General features: G+C 28.9%; 1 protein-coding gene across 4 annotated transcripts in view; it reads right to left on the bottom strand.

Annotated features, from left to right (window-relative positions):
• Window positions 1–16,048, bottom strand: part of LOC129960409 (ankyrin repeat family A protein 2-like) — a 32,474-nt gene extending 16,426 nt beyond the window's left edge. Inside the window, exons 1-4 of one of the 4 annotated variants that reach the window (XM_056073830.1) lie at window positions 15,876–16,048; window positions 15,093–15,196; window positions 13,367–13,493; window positions 2,783–2,849 (exon numbers count right to left, since the gene is read on the bottom strand). In XM_056073830.1, coding sequence (XP_055929805.1) covers window positions 2,783–2,849; window positions 13,367–13,492 — 193 coding nt within the window. In that variant the 5' untranslated portion in view covers window position 13,493; window positions 15,093–15,196; window positions 15,876–16,048. Of the gene's footprint in view, window positions 1–2,782; window positions 2,850–13,366; window positions 13,494–15,092; window positions 15,197–15,840 lie in introns of all 4 variants that reach the window. The other 3 variants (XM_056073828.1, XM_056073827.1, XM_056073829.1) reach the window with 3 other exon arrangements.
• Between the last annotated feature and the right edge of the window lie 2,130 nt (window positions 16,049–18,178).

The following is an 18,178-nucleotide window of genomic DNA, read 5'->3' as shown; positions in this document are numbered from 1 at the left end:
TTATGTAATCTACCTATTGCTAAAATTCTTTTGCAGATTTAAATTAAATCAGCCAATAATATTTTAAAAATAAGAATAAATATTTATGTTAGCATATACAGAATAAAATTTTCAAGACAATAGACTTCAGATTTCGAATTCGAGTTTCATTAAAACTGCTTACTTTTATCGGTTAAAGATATTATTATGTCGGTTTTTTTTAAAAATTATTTTTAAAATGAAGAATGAAAGAAACTGACGTTTTCTAAATCAGCAGTAAAAAAGGTAAAATTGTAAAAATTATTATACCATAGCATAAACGAATACGGTAAATTGTAAAATGCAAATAATACTTTGACACTGACATACTTTATTGAAGGGGATTTAACACAACTGTTTTCTAATTATTTTTATTGAAAAAAAAACGAATATTTTCATTATATAAAATGAAAATTCCTTTTATTTAGAGTCATCCTGATTAACAAGTATGTTGAGAGTATGTTATTATAATAGCAAGTATGTTAAAATACGCTATTTATAATTTATAATAGCAATAAATAACGAAATCGCAACATAACAAAAAATATCGATACATGTTGGACGATATATCGGATGATGGAGTTCAATCATCGTCCAGCCCTAATCCCAGATGTGTCTTTTTTTCTTTACATTTTAATGTTTTTCAAAATTATTCTATTTAAATTAACAATTTACAAATATATTTAATTAATAAGCTTCTTATTCTTTAATGCAAAAATAAATGTTTATCGTCCTAATACTTGAATTACAAAGAAATTTTTGAAAAGAAAATGGTTATAAATATACATGTGTTTTTTAAAAAAATATTTCAAAATTATTTAAATCATAATTTAATTTAACAACAAAACATTTACAATTTGCAGCTTTAATTAATCTATCACACATTTTTTATGTGTGATATATTAATTCAATTGAAAAGGTGATAAATATTAATTATAATTACCGACATTATAAAAATATATACAACATTTTTAGAAATTTATGCTACATTTATTAATTTTCAATTACATACAAGAACCATAATAGTGATTACCAAAAAATCATTGGAAACAAATTACATTTTCACATCCTGCACTGTTGATAAGTGATGATTTTACACAAGAGTAGAATTTCCTCATGAGATCTATTGGAAGGGGATCCCCTTTATTTACATTAAAAAATATTTGTCTTTCATTAGAAAGTTGGGCAGTGTACCAAGCATATCTTATAATCTAAATAAAAATTATGAGCCATCTGCCTATGTACCTAATTACTTACCACCTGCTTTCTACTATTTCTATTCAATTATAAATAAAGGGAGCACTTGCTTACATATTTAATAAATTATTACCCACCCTCTTTAATTTCCAATAAAAATACAGTTTCATTGAGTTAGAACAAATAATTTTTCATAATTAAAATCCAAAAATGTAACACTTTTAGCTGTTTTAAGATAATAGTAATTTAAATTATTTATAATCATTAAAATTACATTTATAATGATTTTTTTTTTAAAAATAAGACATAATTCAAATATTAGGAGAAATAAACATTCATTTTTGAATAAAAAGTTAAAAACAAATTAAAACTATTTGAAAATTCTTAATTCAATTTGAAATTTTTTTAAAAAAAATTAAAGAGAAATAAAGACACATTGAGGATCAGATCTTGACTTCCCACTTTTGAAGTGACTGCTGAATACAGAAGACAAGTTACCAGCGTATAAATTATGACAAATGTTTGAAGGCTATTTTCTTAGAATTGGTTGGTTATTGTGCTTTAGTATATTAATGAATCAACAGTTTAAAGGTATATTACGGCTATACAAATATCATCCTGAACTCAATTTCCAATTCATACCCTCCGCTTGTAAGATACTAAATTTGCTTTTAATATCTCAGAAAATTTTGCAAATAGAAGCATAGCTTTGTGTGCTTATAGGTGAATACAAATCAAATATTTTAGTAATCGACACCTTTTAACTATGGACGCCATATAAAAATTTGATTTTTTGTAACTTTTCAATACCAATCTCTAGAGAAGTCTATTTTCATACAACTGTTTATTTTATCTCATGAATTTTTAAAATTGGAAGTATATGCCTAAATGAAATATTTAAGGAAATAAACACTTGTTCTACTTTATTGGGATACTGTATATACAATAAATTCATATTATTTGCATTCATAGAATTAATTATTTTCAAACAAATTAAATTGAAATTTAAAAAGCTGTTTTTATTTTAATTTTTGAGATACATGGCATTATCCATGTATTTCGAGGTCTAATAGCTCTAATTGTCATAAACTGCTGCACAATCGATTCTAATTTTAATTTATTTTCACTTAGAAAATGGGGATTCCTATATCTGAAATGCTGAAATTTGCCAACTTCATCATTCACTCTTTTTCTGCTATGAAAATTCATTGGGGCAAAGAACATTTATCGCAAATAGTAATGGCTCGGAAATAATAAAAATTATTTCACTTTTAATCTAGTAAGAAGTTATGCCTCAAGCTTAAAATAAACTGATTAATGGCTTTTCATCACAAAAGTAACGTTGTAAAGTAATTTCTTCAAGATTACTCTATAACATAACATCATATGTTACATACTTATATTACTTTAAATATCAAACATTTCCTTTTAAATAATGATAATAAAATACAAAAGGCACTTTAAAATTCTGAATTAAAATAATGGCAATAAGCATGATTTTAGAATAAAGAATATGAAAATTTAAAAATTAAAATTAGTGCGACAAAATGCATATATATATATATACCAGGAAGAACAGCTGGTGTTTGAGTTTGCACATTTCCTCTTTGCAAATTTGTTAAAACAGTGGTAGGCTAAAAAAAGAGAAAAAATAGGGAAAGAATATTAAGAACTTAATGTAAGAATTCTCAGAAGCAATAGAATGCAAATATTAATATAAAATTACAATTAAATTTTTTCAAAATATACCTTAAATAAATAATAATTCTAAAATAGGTATCTAAACATCAGAGTCAACCTTAAGAGGTAAAGCCCATTAATTTTGGATAGCCAATATATATTTAACAGCTTTAAAAAAATAATGCATAAAGAATAAATAAACAACATGAAATTCTAATACAAAAAGTAATAATATTTATTTTAAAAATAATAAATTTAATAAAGTTACTTATTTACTCAAAACTTAAATTTTGATAAATATCAAAAAGCAAAACATTTGTTATGGCTTTTTTGACTGGATACATTGCATAACAGTTAAGGTGTCAAGTGAATTAAGGGACTTAAAAAAATTATTAATTAATAATAACAACACAAAGTGTAGATTATTTAATGAATAATATAATTAGAAATATTTTTAAAATCCATTTTTAATTCTGATTTTGAACTAAACAAACTAAATCTGAATTACTGCTTACTGTTAGGAAAAAGGGACCAGTAGAAAAATTCAATTAACAATGCTCGAATTAGTCATTTATAATAAGAAGGATTTAACAAATGTCTTCCATAGCAATATTCTTTTTCAGTCTTGGATATTTTTCTGTTTTGAAAAAAAAATGAAGGAAGCCATTTTTCCTATCATTTTAGGTAGCAGCTCAAAATACTTGTTGAATAGGAAAATAGAGGGGATTCTGGGATGTAAAAACAACAGCATCACACAACCGTCCATAAATCTATTAGAGTCAACCTACTTTTAAACTCTTTTTTCACAGACAATGCATCCTGCAAGCATCATTCAATTGCATGATTCTAAATCGTAAATGCTTCTAGGACAGGGAAAGAAATGATTTTATGCAGTTACTTCAGTGGCATAGTTTCTGAATATAGAAGATTTTGTAAGAGAAATGTCAACATTTTATGTAAGAGAAAGAAAACCCTCAAAAGTAGGAGCTAGAAATATTTTTCAACCATTAAACACACAAAAAGATAAATAAAAAATGTTATAGAAATATTTTTAAAAATATATGTAATTCTTCAAAAATATTTAAAATTTCTTGTTTATTAATAGTTTTTATAAATATATTTTCTAAATATATAATTCTTTTTTAAATATCTAATGATTATGAAATTTTAGGATGAATTAGAATTTGAACAAAGGATAACAATTTATGGTCTGACAACATAATTATCAACTTGTAAATAAGGATGCTTCAAATTCTCATGAATGAAGATATTTGAATATTTAAATACAATTGTTTGAATATTACTGCTCATCACTTTCATTCATGAATCAAAAAATCACTACTAAGAAAAAACTTTCTCAATAAAGTTGGAGAATAAAAGCAATGTCATAGCAAGTGGAAATGATACCGAGGTATAATATAAGTAGTTTTTTCCACAATCATCATCAGTAAATCAACAAGAATATGCTATCTCATGCTCAGGGTATGTCATCCTTCTTTTCTTCTGTTCTTGCACCTTTTGTTTAACTTAACTCCAACATATCTTTTAAAATTTGTGTTCAAGGCATGCATAGCTCCTTTGCCTCCCAGATAGGGGAGGAACTTACTTGTAAAAGAAATAAACTCATTCAAATAAGTACATGTGATAAACAGGCCTAATCACATAAATGAAACATATATTTACTACTAACTTTAAGGACATTTCTTTACACTAGGTAAATATTTATCAACTGCTGCATAAAAGATAGCATCCTTATTGTTTTTATACCAAATTAATACATCTTTTCACAAAAAATTCTTTAAAAGCATACAATAAAAGTGAATACATAAAATGAATTTTATTTAAAATTTTCCAATATGCCTTAATGTTTCTGACAAAACTATTTTGTTGAATTTTATACTGAGAGAATTCAAATAATTGTGTTTTCATTTCTTGATAAGCAATACAGCTTTAGAAGAATGTATAAACGTTTTCTTAGATTTAAAAAATATATAAAGAACATGTAAAATAAGTCAATGGTACATATATTTAAAAATGTCATTTCAATTTTTTTTTTTTTGTGATTACTATTATATTCTTTAGTTAAATTATTGTATTATAATTTTAAAAAATGCTGAAGATGTAAATAAAATACAATAATAATGATTTGTCTTTAAATCATTTACAAAAAAAATAATAAAAATGCTTCGGCTAAGAATTTTTTGTAAGTCAAGTAATAATTTTGTGTCTCTATACTCCACATAAGTTTCAGAGCTTGGCATCTTCAAAAATTTAGTTTAAAAAAAATGCCAGTATGCCACAAGCATCAAAGATTGTAATAATTTAGTAAACTTACTTCGTGATACCTTGGTGATGTTATCGATACTTTCTATCATGCTATTTATCCCAGTTAATGACCAAACAAGATTTCTATACACCTCAGTTTGTTAACATTCTCTTGATTAGTAAAATAATTAATTAATTTATTATTCATGTATACTTGTTCATATAACTGACCCCATCTGATTATTCATATAAACTCGTTTATATAAGTCTGATATGTTTATCTGATATATTAATCTTAGTTATTTACAACAAAGTTTCAAAAATCATCACTTTTCAGTTTTCTCATCTCAGTGATGTTGATACTTTATATCATGTTATTTATCCCAGCAACGACCAAACAAGATTTCTATACACCTTAGTTTGTTAACATTCTCATGATTAGAAAAATAATTAATACATTTATTGTTCATATATACTTGTTTATATAACTCTGATATGTTTATCCATTACATTAATCTTAGTCATTTACAACAAAGTTCCAAAAATCATCATTTTTCAGTTTTTCTCATTTACCATCTTTGGCCTTGATCTCAAGTGAATTACAGTTGACATTCTTATACCTCTTTTCCTTTAACCAGAATTTCAAAAGGAGCGTGCATTTTAAAAAAATTGCTTATCTGACTAGCTATACAAAAAGAGAAAACACTGGTCTTTAAGCAAATTTAAAAACATTCTAGGAATAATGTTCTGAAATTAAAAGTCTACTTGATTATAATTTGGATAAATGCAAATATATAATATGGTAAATGGAACCTATTGGTAAAAACGGAAAAAAATTGACTAAAGACTAGCCAGCTCAATATTATATCTCACACACTTTGAAAATAAATGAATTCCTTTATTGGTATTGTCATTTAATCTATGATGTATGCAGCATACATCAAAATCAATTAACCAAAATTTTGAATTAATGAACATAATAAATCACCCTCTTCCCCCCCAAAAAAAATAAAAACTTAAACATCTTTTAAATTTTTAAATTAGACATAGTTATACATATATTTGCAGAAATTCCTTTAAACATAAAGATGTTTCATTAAAAATCAAACAGATTAAAAACATATTAATTTATTTGATTTCTAAAAACAATCTTTTTTCTTCAAATTTCTCCAATGTCAATTGGATATTGGTAACTTTTTCCCTCTGTACTTGGATCTTATAATAAAAATTAATTAATTATTGATTTCAATTACCATAATTGGTACTTTGCCTTTTATTATCAAATTGTTTAGGGCTTATAATTCAGATTTGAAACTAAACATTTAAAGTTTATGGGCACAATTTTTTTATAAACAATGAATATGACATTCAGACCTACATGCATCACAGAATGTACATGTGAGGATAAAACTATATGTCAACAATATGAAATGCTAAGAAAGTATATAAATGAAACTATTTTTTTTTTCTAAAAAATGCATATTGTACTTAAAAAGCAAATTGATTTTTCATAATTATATAAAGAATAAACATTTGATAAAAATATATTTCAATATCAAACCTGTCGCGTTGATTCTCTATATCTATTAATATTGTCTATGTTTCAGCTTTTGTTTTGTTCCGAATGGCAACGGTGTTAAAAAAGATGTATATGTAGTTTGGAATTCATTAAAAAAGGTTGTGTTTTACTTTTGAGAATGGCTTTGAGTTTTATATTTACGCCATAAACAAATGCCCTTTCATCCAAGAAATCCAAAGCAGAGTCTTTAATGAAAGTATCTGAATAAGAATATTATTTGATTCGATGTCAAACCGTGACATCTGGCGTCCGCGACAGGACTCGGTTGCTTTTTAAGAGTAAGTACGAAACATTTCAGCATTTATTTCATTATGAAAACTGTTTTGAAAGATAGGAAGCAACTGAGAAGACTGTTTACTATAGCATGCAATTCCTTTGACAAGGCAGAAAATCAACTGAGTTGTGCCGATAAAATCAATAAATTAAAGCTAATTGAGGAGAAAGCTTTATTAATGATGGCATGTGAAGAAAAATTTAAACAGTTGTATTCCGAGAAGACTTCCGATACTGAAATCGAGAGAGAAGTAGATGAGTCGGAAACTTACATTGATCGCTGGAGATCTTTAAAACAAAAGTTAGAATCATTTGTGATTGAACAGTTATCCTCTAAAAATGAAAGTTTTAATATTGGTACGAATACCTTATTAAATTATCCAAAAATAAAATTACCTACTTTTGACGGTAATGTAGGCAATTGGTTATATTTTTGGGGACAGTTTCAAAAAATTGATGAGGACATTAATATCGATTCTCACGATAAATTTTCATATCTATCTCAAGCAATGGAACGAGGTAGTCCTGCTGAAGAATTAATTAAGAGTTTTCCTCCAGGTGGTAATAGCTATGAAATAGCTTTAAAACAATTAAAATTGCGTTTTGGCAGAGAACAATTATTAATTCAAGTATACGTTAGAGATTTACTAGCATTAGTTCTTCAAAAACAGAACTGTTCAAAAAATTCATTAAGAAAGTTGTTTGATCAACTCGAGAGTAAACTACGTTCACTTGAACTATTAGGAGTTACTAGGGAGAAATATGCTGCTATGTTATTTCCTCTAGTTGAGTCATCGCTACCCGAAGAAACTTTGATTGCTTGGGAGCGTTATAGATCGGCTCATCGTAGAGTTCGTGAAACGAACACGAATGATTCCGATCAAAATTCAAATAAAATAGAAAAAAGTGATTTAGAATTTATTTTAGAATTTTTACAAGATGAGGTTGAATCAGAAGAACGCATTCTTTTTGCTTCTAGAAGTTTCAACGCTTCTAAACCGAAAGCGGAAGTGAAATATAATAAATTTTCTGGTGATAAAAAAATGAGTAAAAATAAAACTAGGAATGTAAAGTTTTATGAGGCACCTAGTGCAACTGATCTTTTGACTTCGTCGCAAGTGTCAAAACAGTGCATATTTTGTTCTAATGCACACTATTCTGGAGATTGTTTTAAAGTAAGAAAAATGCCCTTGAAGCAAAGAGAGGCAATTGTTCAACAATCTCATAATTGTTTTTTATGCTTAAAAACTGGACATTCTGTCAGAGATTATAATGACAGAGCTAGTTGTTTGTGTTGTGACAAAAAACACCACATTCTTCTGTGTAGAAAAATAAATCCGATATCTGAGTCTAAAGACAAAGAATCGCTTGAAGTTGATAAGAGAACTGATAGTAGTTCTGAAATGGATCAAGCTCTTTCCAACTTGTCTACCAATCCAAACGTAGTCCTGCAGACATTCAAAGTTGTAATTAGGGGCAACGGGAAAAAACGTGCAGCAAGAGCTATTATCGATACGGGTTCACAGCGGTCATATTTACTACGAGCTACAGCTGAAGAAATGAGCTATGAGCCTACCAGCTGTGAATATTTGCAGCACTCCCTATTTGGTGGCAAGCATACTGGGGTATGTAAGCATGATGTATATACTTTGTATTTATCGAGTGTACATGAGAATTATAATTGTAATTTTAAAGTTCTTAGTCAACAAATTATTTGTAAAACTGTGCCACCTACTGTGAAAGAGTTTTGCGTGAAGGAGTTAGCTGCTTATAATGTAAATATTGTGGATAATTGTGAAGATCCTATTGAAATCCTTATCGGAGCTGATGTGGCTGGGAAGCTCATGACAGGAGGTTATCGTGAAATGTCTTGTGGACTCGTAGCGATTGAAACAAAACTTGGGTGGTCTGTAATGAGACGAATAACTGATAGTGCGAGAAGTGAATGTTCATCTTTATTAGTTAAGTCCATGTTATCTACAGCAGAGACAATAACAGACTTATGGTCCTTGGATACTCTTGGCATAACTGACCCATCTGTGAAGAAAAGCCAGATCGAGTTACAAGAAGCTGCTCGAATGCATTTTCTAAATACAGTTCATTTGGTAGATGATCGTTTTGAAGTAGATTTGCCTTGGTTGGAAGATCATCCACCACTCCCAGATTATTTTGATTTAGCAAAGGGAAGACTGAACAAGACTGTTAAACGTTTTAAAACCGAGCCTAATTATGAAGCTTATGAGAATGTTTTTAGGGAATGGCTTGAGGAGGGAGTAATTGAGGAAGTTGCCAAAAATGATCAGGCTGCAGTACATTATCTGCCTCATCGAGAAGTTATCAAGGAGAATAGCACTACAAAAATCCGGCCTGTCTTTGACGCTTCGGCCAAGGCAAAGGGATTTCCTAGTCTTAATGATTGTCTTGAGAAGGGGCCGAATCTAATAGAGCAGATTTCGAAAAGAGAAGATCAGTGTTATTGCTGACATCCGAAAAGTCTTTCTACAAATAGGTGTTTCACCCACGGATAGAGATTACTTGAGGTTTTTGTGGATTGGTAATGATGGTCAGCTGAAAGAGTACAGACATTGCCGTGTAGTTTTTGGTGTATCGAGTAGCCCTTTTCTTCTAAATTCTACTATTCAGCTTCATTTACAAACTGTTTTGGAAAAAATAGGAACTGGAGAATCTTCGTATCCAAAAGATGTCATTCAAAAACTTGCGCATAGTTTTTATGTCGACAATTGTGTTAGTTGCGTTAAAAATGAAAAAGGGCTATATCGTTTTATTAACGTTTCGACTGAGGTAATGGCCGAGAAAAAATTCAAGCTTAGAGGGTGGGAGTTCAGTGATGTCAATGCTAATACTTCTGCCGATACAAATGTGCTCGGCCTGGTATGGAATAAAAAATCTGACACTCTACGAATTAATACTGCAAGAGTAAAAGAATTATGCTTTGAAAAGGTAACTAAGCGATCAATCTTATCTACAGCTCATAGATTGTTCGATCCTCTTGGTATATGTTGTCCTGTCATCCTAATTCCTAAATTATTGCTTCAAGAAACGTGGAAGCAGAAAATAACATGGGATGAAGAAGTTGATAAAATTACAAAAAATACATTTTTAAAATGGCTAAAAGATATTGACTGTTTAGAGAAAATCCGTTTTCCAAGATATTTTGGTTCAGAGATTGCAAGTGGAGATATTTCAGTACATATTTTCTGTGATGCTAGTAAGCATGCTTATGCTGTTGCTGCTTTCATCGAAATACAGACTTGTGATTCAGTTAAAGTACAACTTATACAAGCCAGGAGTAGAGTTTCACCAACAGGAAAGGAAGGGATTACTATCTCTAGACTTGAGTTACTTGCAGCTACTGTCTCAGCAAGACTTTCAACTTCTATTTTGTCAGAGATACAGAGTGAAGAAGTTTACTTCTGGACTGATTCTTCGACTGTCTTGACATGGATTATGAGAGAAGAAGCCTGGAATGTCTTTGCCCAGAATAGAGAGAAGGAAATTAGAGCGTTAACAAATAAAAGTTCTTGGAGACATATCCCTGGTTCGATGAATCCTGCTGATCTCCCGAGTAGAGGTTGTTCAGCTCAAACTTTATTGAAATCTAACTGGTGGTTAGGACCAAGTTGGCTTTACTTGCCTAAAGAGGATTGGCCAAAAGGAAATCTAAGCTTAAATGAAAACGAGATTGTTCGGGAAAAGAAAAAGACCATAGTTTCATCTGTGACAAGAAGTTTGATTTCTACAAGTTTTGTTCCTAAGGAAGACTGGTATTACAAATATTTTTCGAAATACCAGAAAATGGTTCATCTAATTGCCTGGAGTCTACGGTTTACCTTTAATTGTCGAGATGAAAAAATTAAGAAAAGACATGGAGACCTTGATTTTGATGAAACTTTTGAAGCCGAGAAATTATTAATCAAAATGATTCAAGAGGATTGCTTTGTAGACGAGAGAGATAATAAATTAAAAACTTTAGGAGTATTTAAGGATCAGAGTGGAATCCTCAGACTGAAAACGAAACTTACCTTTCGACAGGATTCAGAAGAGTTTAAAACTCCAGCTATTCTTCCGTCCTATCATGAGGTGGTCAAGAGATTAATACGATATTATCACGAGAAAAATGCACATACTGGTACCCAAATTTTAATAAATATTCTTCGATGGAGATTTTGGCTTCTTAATGCTCGAAAAACGGTGAGATCTCTGATTAATAAGTGCACCGTATGTAGAAGATTTTCTGCAAAAAGAGTGCAAGTTTGCACAGCAACCCCTCCAAACGACAGACTCCGAGAAGCGGCAGTGTTTGAAATTTGTGGCATTGATTTTGCTGGTCCAGTGATCTTAAAAGGTAACACCAAATCCTGGATTTGCTTATTCACCTGCGCCGTATACAGGGCAGTGCATCTAGAATTGGTTGAGTCCATGTCTACTGAGAGTTTTTTACTAGCCCTTAGAAGATTTATATCCCGCAGAGGAAGAAGTAAAATAATTTACTGTGACAACGGAACTAACTTTGTAGGAGCTTCAAATGCGCTACGAGATCTAAACTGGAAGCAGATTATTGATGATACATCTATATCACCAATTCAATGGAAGTTTAATCCACCAGCTGCCTCATGGTGGGGAGGTTGGTGGGAGAGATTAATAGGTATTCTCAAGAGTTTACTGAGGCGAGTACTAGGAAGAGCTTCTTTAACTTCCGAAGAAATGATCACCATTCTCTGCGACTGTGAAGCAGTGATCAACTCCCGTCCATTGACCTATGTTACTGAAAATGATGTTACTTTGATGCCTTTAAGTCCATCTCTATTTCTTCAAGACATTCAAACAAGTGGTGTTCCTGATCCTGAAGATATTGGGCACAGAAGTCTGAATAAACGAGTCAAATACAGAGAAAACTTACAAAAAGATCTGCGAAAAAGATTTAGATCCGAATATCTAGGAGCACTTATTCAAAAATCGGATAAGACAAGATCAGTGAAAGTGAATATCGGTGATGTTGTATTGATAGGAAGTGACAACACCAAGCGACTGAATTGGCCACTGGGAAAAATAATAGAGATTATTCCAGGTCAAGATGGAGTAACAAGACTTGTGAGACTTAAAACGGCAAATGGAGAATTACTAAGACCGACTCAGAGACTGTATCCACTAGAAGTCTCTAATGATGATTTTATTGTGGAGAACTTTTCAACTAAGAAGTTGGAAACTTGTAAAGAGTCTGGCTCTAACGATGTGTGTGATGTAAGCTTTGAGCCACAGTTTCAAAAGACTAGAACAGGTCGTACGGTCAAAATACCTAAAAGACTGGACTTGTGAACAATTTTAACTTTGTTAATTTTATATATCTTTCTTGCAACTATGTGTAAGTTAAAGTTTTAATGTAAAATGTTAACTTAGGTGGGAGGATGTCGTGTTGATTCTCTATATCTATAAATATTGTCTATGTTTCAGCTTTTGTTTTGTTCTGAATGGCAACGGTGTTAAAAAAGATGTATATGTAGTTTGGAATTCATTAAACAAGGTTGTGTTTTACTTTTGAGAATGGCTTTGAGTTTTATATTTACGCCATAAACAAATGCCCTTTCATCTAAGAAATCCAAAGCAGAGTCTTTAATGAAAGTATCTGAATAAGAATATTATCTGATTCGATGTCAAACTGTGACAAAACCACTAAAATAACATAAAAAGTACTTTAATTTTTTTTAATTGCAAGGGTTTTTGGGTTTTCCTGTGTTTCTCAGAGTCTAATAACTGTAACCTTTACTGTCTTAAATTGCTGTGAAACCAATTCTTTAATTTTAATTTTACTTTCAAAATGGATGTTCATTCATCATAACTATTAAAGATTGCCAACTTCCTCTTTCTTTACTATAAAAATATACTGATGAAGTCTGTACTTCATGCTTTCTTCAAATGGCCATGGCTCAGATATACTGTGCATTATTTTATCTTTGAACATGTAAGAAATTTCATTTCAAGTTTAAAATAAATTGAATTATGGCTTTTCATCACAGTGGCATTTTTCTCAAGATAATTCTATAACACAAAATTATTATCTTTTATTATATCTATGTAAGAAGGCAATTTTTCAGATGAAGAATTAAGAATTGAGCTCTGTATGGTTAAGTATTTGCTGATTTCTAAAATAGTTCTAACAACAAATTTGTTTTCCTAAATCAAAAACGAATGATGCTCAATAACTAAAAGGATGAATGCAATAGTTACTAATTAATATTTTTAATTAAAGTAATATATTTAGTTAATGAATGATGAATTTAATAGCTATCAATAAAAATAATTACTTGATACTTAAAACAAGAAATGTATTCTCACCTTGTATGGGGTGAAAGCACTTCGACTTCCATCTCTGTTTAAACTCGATATACCCATGGCAGATGAAAAAGATACACTAGGTTGGGAGTCTTCATTTTCTTTCTTCACAAATATACTACTAGGCATCCTTATATGAAAAAAGATTAAAGGGATAAAAACATAGTTACATAAAATAAACAAATCACTATAAAAAATAAACACAAAATATTTATAAGAAAGTTATATTGTTTAAAACTAGATATTTCCTACATTTTGAATTAATATATTTTAGCCTTTGATGACTGCTATATTTTTTACTACAAGCTTATATAAATAAAGGTTGTTCTTTATTGTGCCCCCGAGTTGGTAACCAATTTGGCAACCCAACAAAACTATCTTCTAGCAAACCTAATATTGTTTTGTTTGCTATTTTATACAACGGTTGAGTTGTACATGAACTAAAACTATTTTATGAAAAATGTCAAATTAAAAAAAATCTATTAAAGATTTTAATTTAGTTCTGTATTATAATTAAAAGTGTTTTTACTGCCAATAAGAAACTGCAGTTTTATTTTTTATGTGAATGTGAACAGAAAACATTTATTCTTTTACAATTTTTTAACTGGCAGAAGGTGCTTTAAGAAATCGCCTGAATTATTACTTTAAAAATCTTCTGCAACGGAATTCCTTGCAGTTCTTGTAATTCTTTTTGTGCTCTGCTGGTTTCATTGATAATTTGTTATGTCAGTAATTGTGCAAGAATAAATGAAGGGTGAATGAAATATATATAAATTTAACGAGTTGATGAAGTTGGGAAAAAGATCCTTGTTTGAAATTTTGTATGGAGAACATTACGATTGCTTCTTTCTCCGTTCTTTCTTTTCTTTTGGTTATGTACTGTTCCTGTTATCTACACAGTCCTTATGTTCAATGTGCTAGGGAAGCTACTAGGTTCCTACTCCCACTGCTAGTGAAGCCACATGATGTATTTTTTTTAACTTAACAAATTCTGCCCAGTGCCTTCTTCTGATGCCGAAGGCATTGCATGCTCTAAATTTTGCTGTCTACAGAACAGACTGGAGTAGCCGGTTTGAAAAACTTCAATTTAAAATAGTTAAGACAAGCAGCAATAGTAATAATCCCAAAGGTTAAAAAAAAAATCTCAGAAAAAACAATACTTATCATTAAATATCATAATTTTAATCCAGAAAGTGATAACCGTAACTATTTCACAGAAGTGTTTGTTTATTTTGTCCACTATCTTTATTGGCGACCTTGGCACAGTAAGGGGCACACTAAACAAAAACACTTTTACCAAAACAAAAATATATATTAATAAAAACATTTAACCAGTTTTAATAATTTCTTGAAAATCAAAACTAGATTTACATTATGATATAGGATGACTAAAAATTAATAATACAAAAATAGGATTATAAAAAGAGGATAAGTACTGAATTCTATTATATATAATTATTGCTAATTATTTTAATCATAAGATGTTTCTCAACGATTCATAATATTATATTTTTGCATAGCACTTTTCTGGTAAAATGTCACATTATATACATTTTGACTCTCATTCTTATAAAACAGCTTCAATCCTGAGACCTTAAAATTCTTTAAGCAGTTATTTCTTAATTTTAAAATCAGCAACAGCAACTAAATAAAATAACCTAATTACAAAAATTTAATATAATTCAGGTATTTAACTAACAGTAACTATCAACAGAAATTTACTGGTTACCTGAAATGCTTCTGATGTAATCTCAAGTATTAATAACAGGCACAACTACTCAGATTAGTGTCCAAGAAATATAGAGAATCGAACCAGTATTGAAAAATGCTATTCTGAAACAGGAACAAAGTCCATTTATATCAGAGTATTCTATAAAACTTCTTTGAATGATATTTTATGTAATTTATGAGATAATTCAGGTACTTTATAGGTGATTCTTAAACCAATCATAAGCAATGACAAAAATAAATTATGAGACAAATGGCTCTTTTTAATAGTATGAATCATGATAAGATTCTTTTAGATTAAAAAATAGAACTGGGAGTATTATAAGAAAAAGAGGTGGGTTTTCTGAAGAAAATCAGGAATAAACTAAAATAGAAAGACAAATATGAAGGCTTTTATTAAATATAGCATTTCTTCGATTTGAATTTGTCTTATAGAAAATGAATGAATGTAATATAGGAACCTCAACGTGCTTTTTTTTATATGAAAAATATAGTAGAATTAATAATATTCTATAGAAACTATGCTTAAAATAAGATAAAGTTAATTATTTCACATTCCTGCAATATCAACAACAAAATTTCTATTTTGTGAAACAATTCAAACACTCACAATTCAAATCGGAAGCATATAAAAAATTCACACAAAATTAAATTGTAAATCATAATAAAAGTATAAAAACTTGGAAACATATAAAACGGTAAAAAATTATTTTAACAGAAACGATAGTAAATTATACACAAATACTAACATTAGCATTCTGCAAATTATTATTAAAAGAATTACTTTACGAGTAAGGCCAGCTTATTTTACGGGGTCTCCACGAAAGGAGGCCCCGCAAGCACAGATGATTAACTTTTGCCAAATTCAAATAAACTTCCTTTGTTATTGTTTTCGCATTTGAATAGACATTTCATCGTATTGTAATTACTTTGATATTTACGAGCATCAAATACTGGTTCTACTTCAAATGACTAAAAATATTTTTTGAAAAGGGGAATATAAATGTATAACTGAAAGAAAGGTAAATCAAGTTTAAATTAAATTTCTCATGATTTTTTCATCAAATCATGAAAATTTAAGTTAATTTTTGCTGAATTCTGGTCATATAATCCTATATCTAATTCATTTTAAGTCTCGTGAAATTTTTGTGGGAATAGTTTCTTATTATAATTCAGAAGCTTATTTGATTGTTGGAATTACTTCAATTGAATAAATTAAATCAGTTATGACACATTCTATTGTAAAACAAAGATATTAATTTCTTTTTAATTATAGTTTCGGATTATCTTCTCCTTAACTGTAACTGTCTTTTTACATATGTTTACATCATCTCGTTCGACCAATCATGTTCTTCGTTATCAGAGCGGTTTTATCTTCTGCTGTTGTTATTAACAATGGAAAGAGCGTTTCATATTTTTTAGAAATTTGAAGGTTTGTTTTTCGAAAATTTTAGACAATTTTGTCTACAAAAAATATTTAGTTGTTTTGTCACATTTGAGTTAAGATTCTGGCTTGGTCGCTCTTCATTTGACATCAGTTTTTAATACGTATTTTGAGAAGCCATAAGCTTGCCATTTCATCCATTTTCGAAACAATCAGCCATCACCTGCGAAGCTCCATAAGTGCATCAGCTGGTTACGTAAATCATCCACTGCAGGTGAGTATCGTTGAAGAAACTTTTAGTTTTTAATGAATATGATTTCATTTTATTTACTTTTCAAGTTTATTTTATTTTTATTCTTTATTATAGTTTTTTATTCATTATTTTGAATTGGATAGGATAATAAAAATGGCAGCGTTTAGCGATTAAGATAAAAGTGAATTTTTACCTATGCAGTGTTAGCAATTTGCAATTCCTTTCATGTAAACAGTTTTTATTTATATTTAATTAAATTATTGAATTGGATTAGTAAAAAAACTATTAAAAATATTTAATAAATTTATGATTTTAAAATTTTTATTTTCAGTAATTCTCATTTTTTTTGTTATAAATCGCTGAAAAATTCTGAAATGATCGAAATTTTCAGTATTTCTTTCATTTATTGGTGATTATACAGAATAATGGTTACACTGAAATTTTATTAAGAGTTATGAGTTTGCTGTAGATTAGACCTCTAATTTATTAATTTCACCTTTTCAGAAACAATTTTAAGTATGTTTGTTTAGTTATCCTTTGATATTTCCTATAAATTTCATTTAGTGTTTATTTCTTTGTAAAACATATTGGTTTTTACTGTCATTGATAATATTTTGGAAAGTTATATATATTTAAAAATTGAATTTTTTTTTGTAAGTAATTTAAATTCACTAAGAAAAATGTTTTTCATACTAATGAAGGGTGATTGGAAGTCTAAATCTTGATTTTCTCTCTTTTTTTTATTGGTTATAATATTGTTATATATGGGAAAAAATGTAATGCAAAATTTTAAATGTTAATTTCTCTTCTTATAGAGATCCATATTTTATCCCAAATACAACTTATCTTGAATGATCAAGTATTAAAAAATCCTTGGGTTATCATACTTTTCTTTAAATTAAAATCTTAAATACAACTACTTGAAGCAAATTTGAATGTGAATACTATGTCTTTTTTATGATAAAATAATGAATGAATTTTTCTGCATTAAAGAAATGTTCATTTGTCATTGTAATTATGACTACAAGTAAAATTGAAGTGGGCTCCATTTGTAACTGTTACTTATTTACAGGAGAAGACTTTTTAATGATGCATGTCTTCATAACATTGGTTAATGATATGGATAATTTTTTTCTTTTTAAGTGACAGTTTAGTTGTTCTTAAAGCACTTCAACTATCAAATATAAGAAAATTCTAAAGTGACCTATAATTAATTTCTATTAAATTCGTTAGGATCCTAAGAGATATAATAGAGTATTACCTAATAACTGAAATTGTACTGGGTGATTCATTTGTTTGTACGATGTCAGAACAAATGGATTTTACCTAAGAATCTTTCCATTACTTGAAATTAAAAAAAAAATTTAACAAATTTACTTATTTCTGTGTAGGAAAAAGTAAAAAATAATTTTATTAAATAAAGAATAAAAAATTTTTTGGATAAAACAAA

The sequence above is a fragment of the Argiope bruennichi genome, chromosome X2, assembly GCF_947563725.1.
Source record: "Argiope bruennichi chromosome X2, qqArgBrue1.1, whole genome shotgun sequence".
NCBI classification, from domain to species: Eukaryota; Metazoa; Arthropoda; class Arachnida; order Araneae; family Araneidae; genus Argiope; species Argiope bruennichi.
This window is presented reverse-complemented; position numbering and strand designations above follow the sequence as displayed.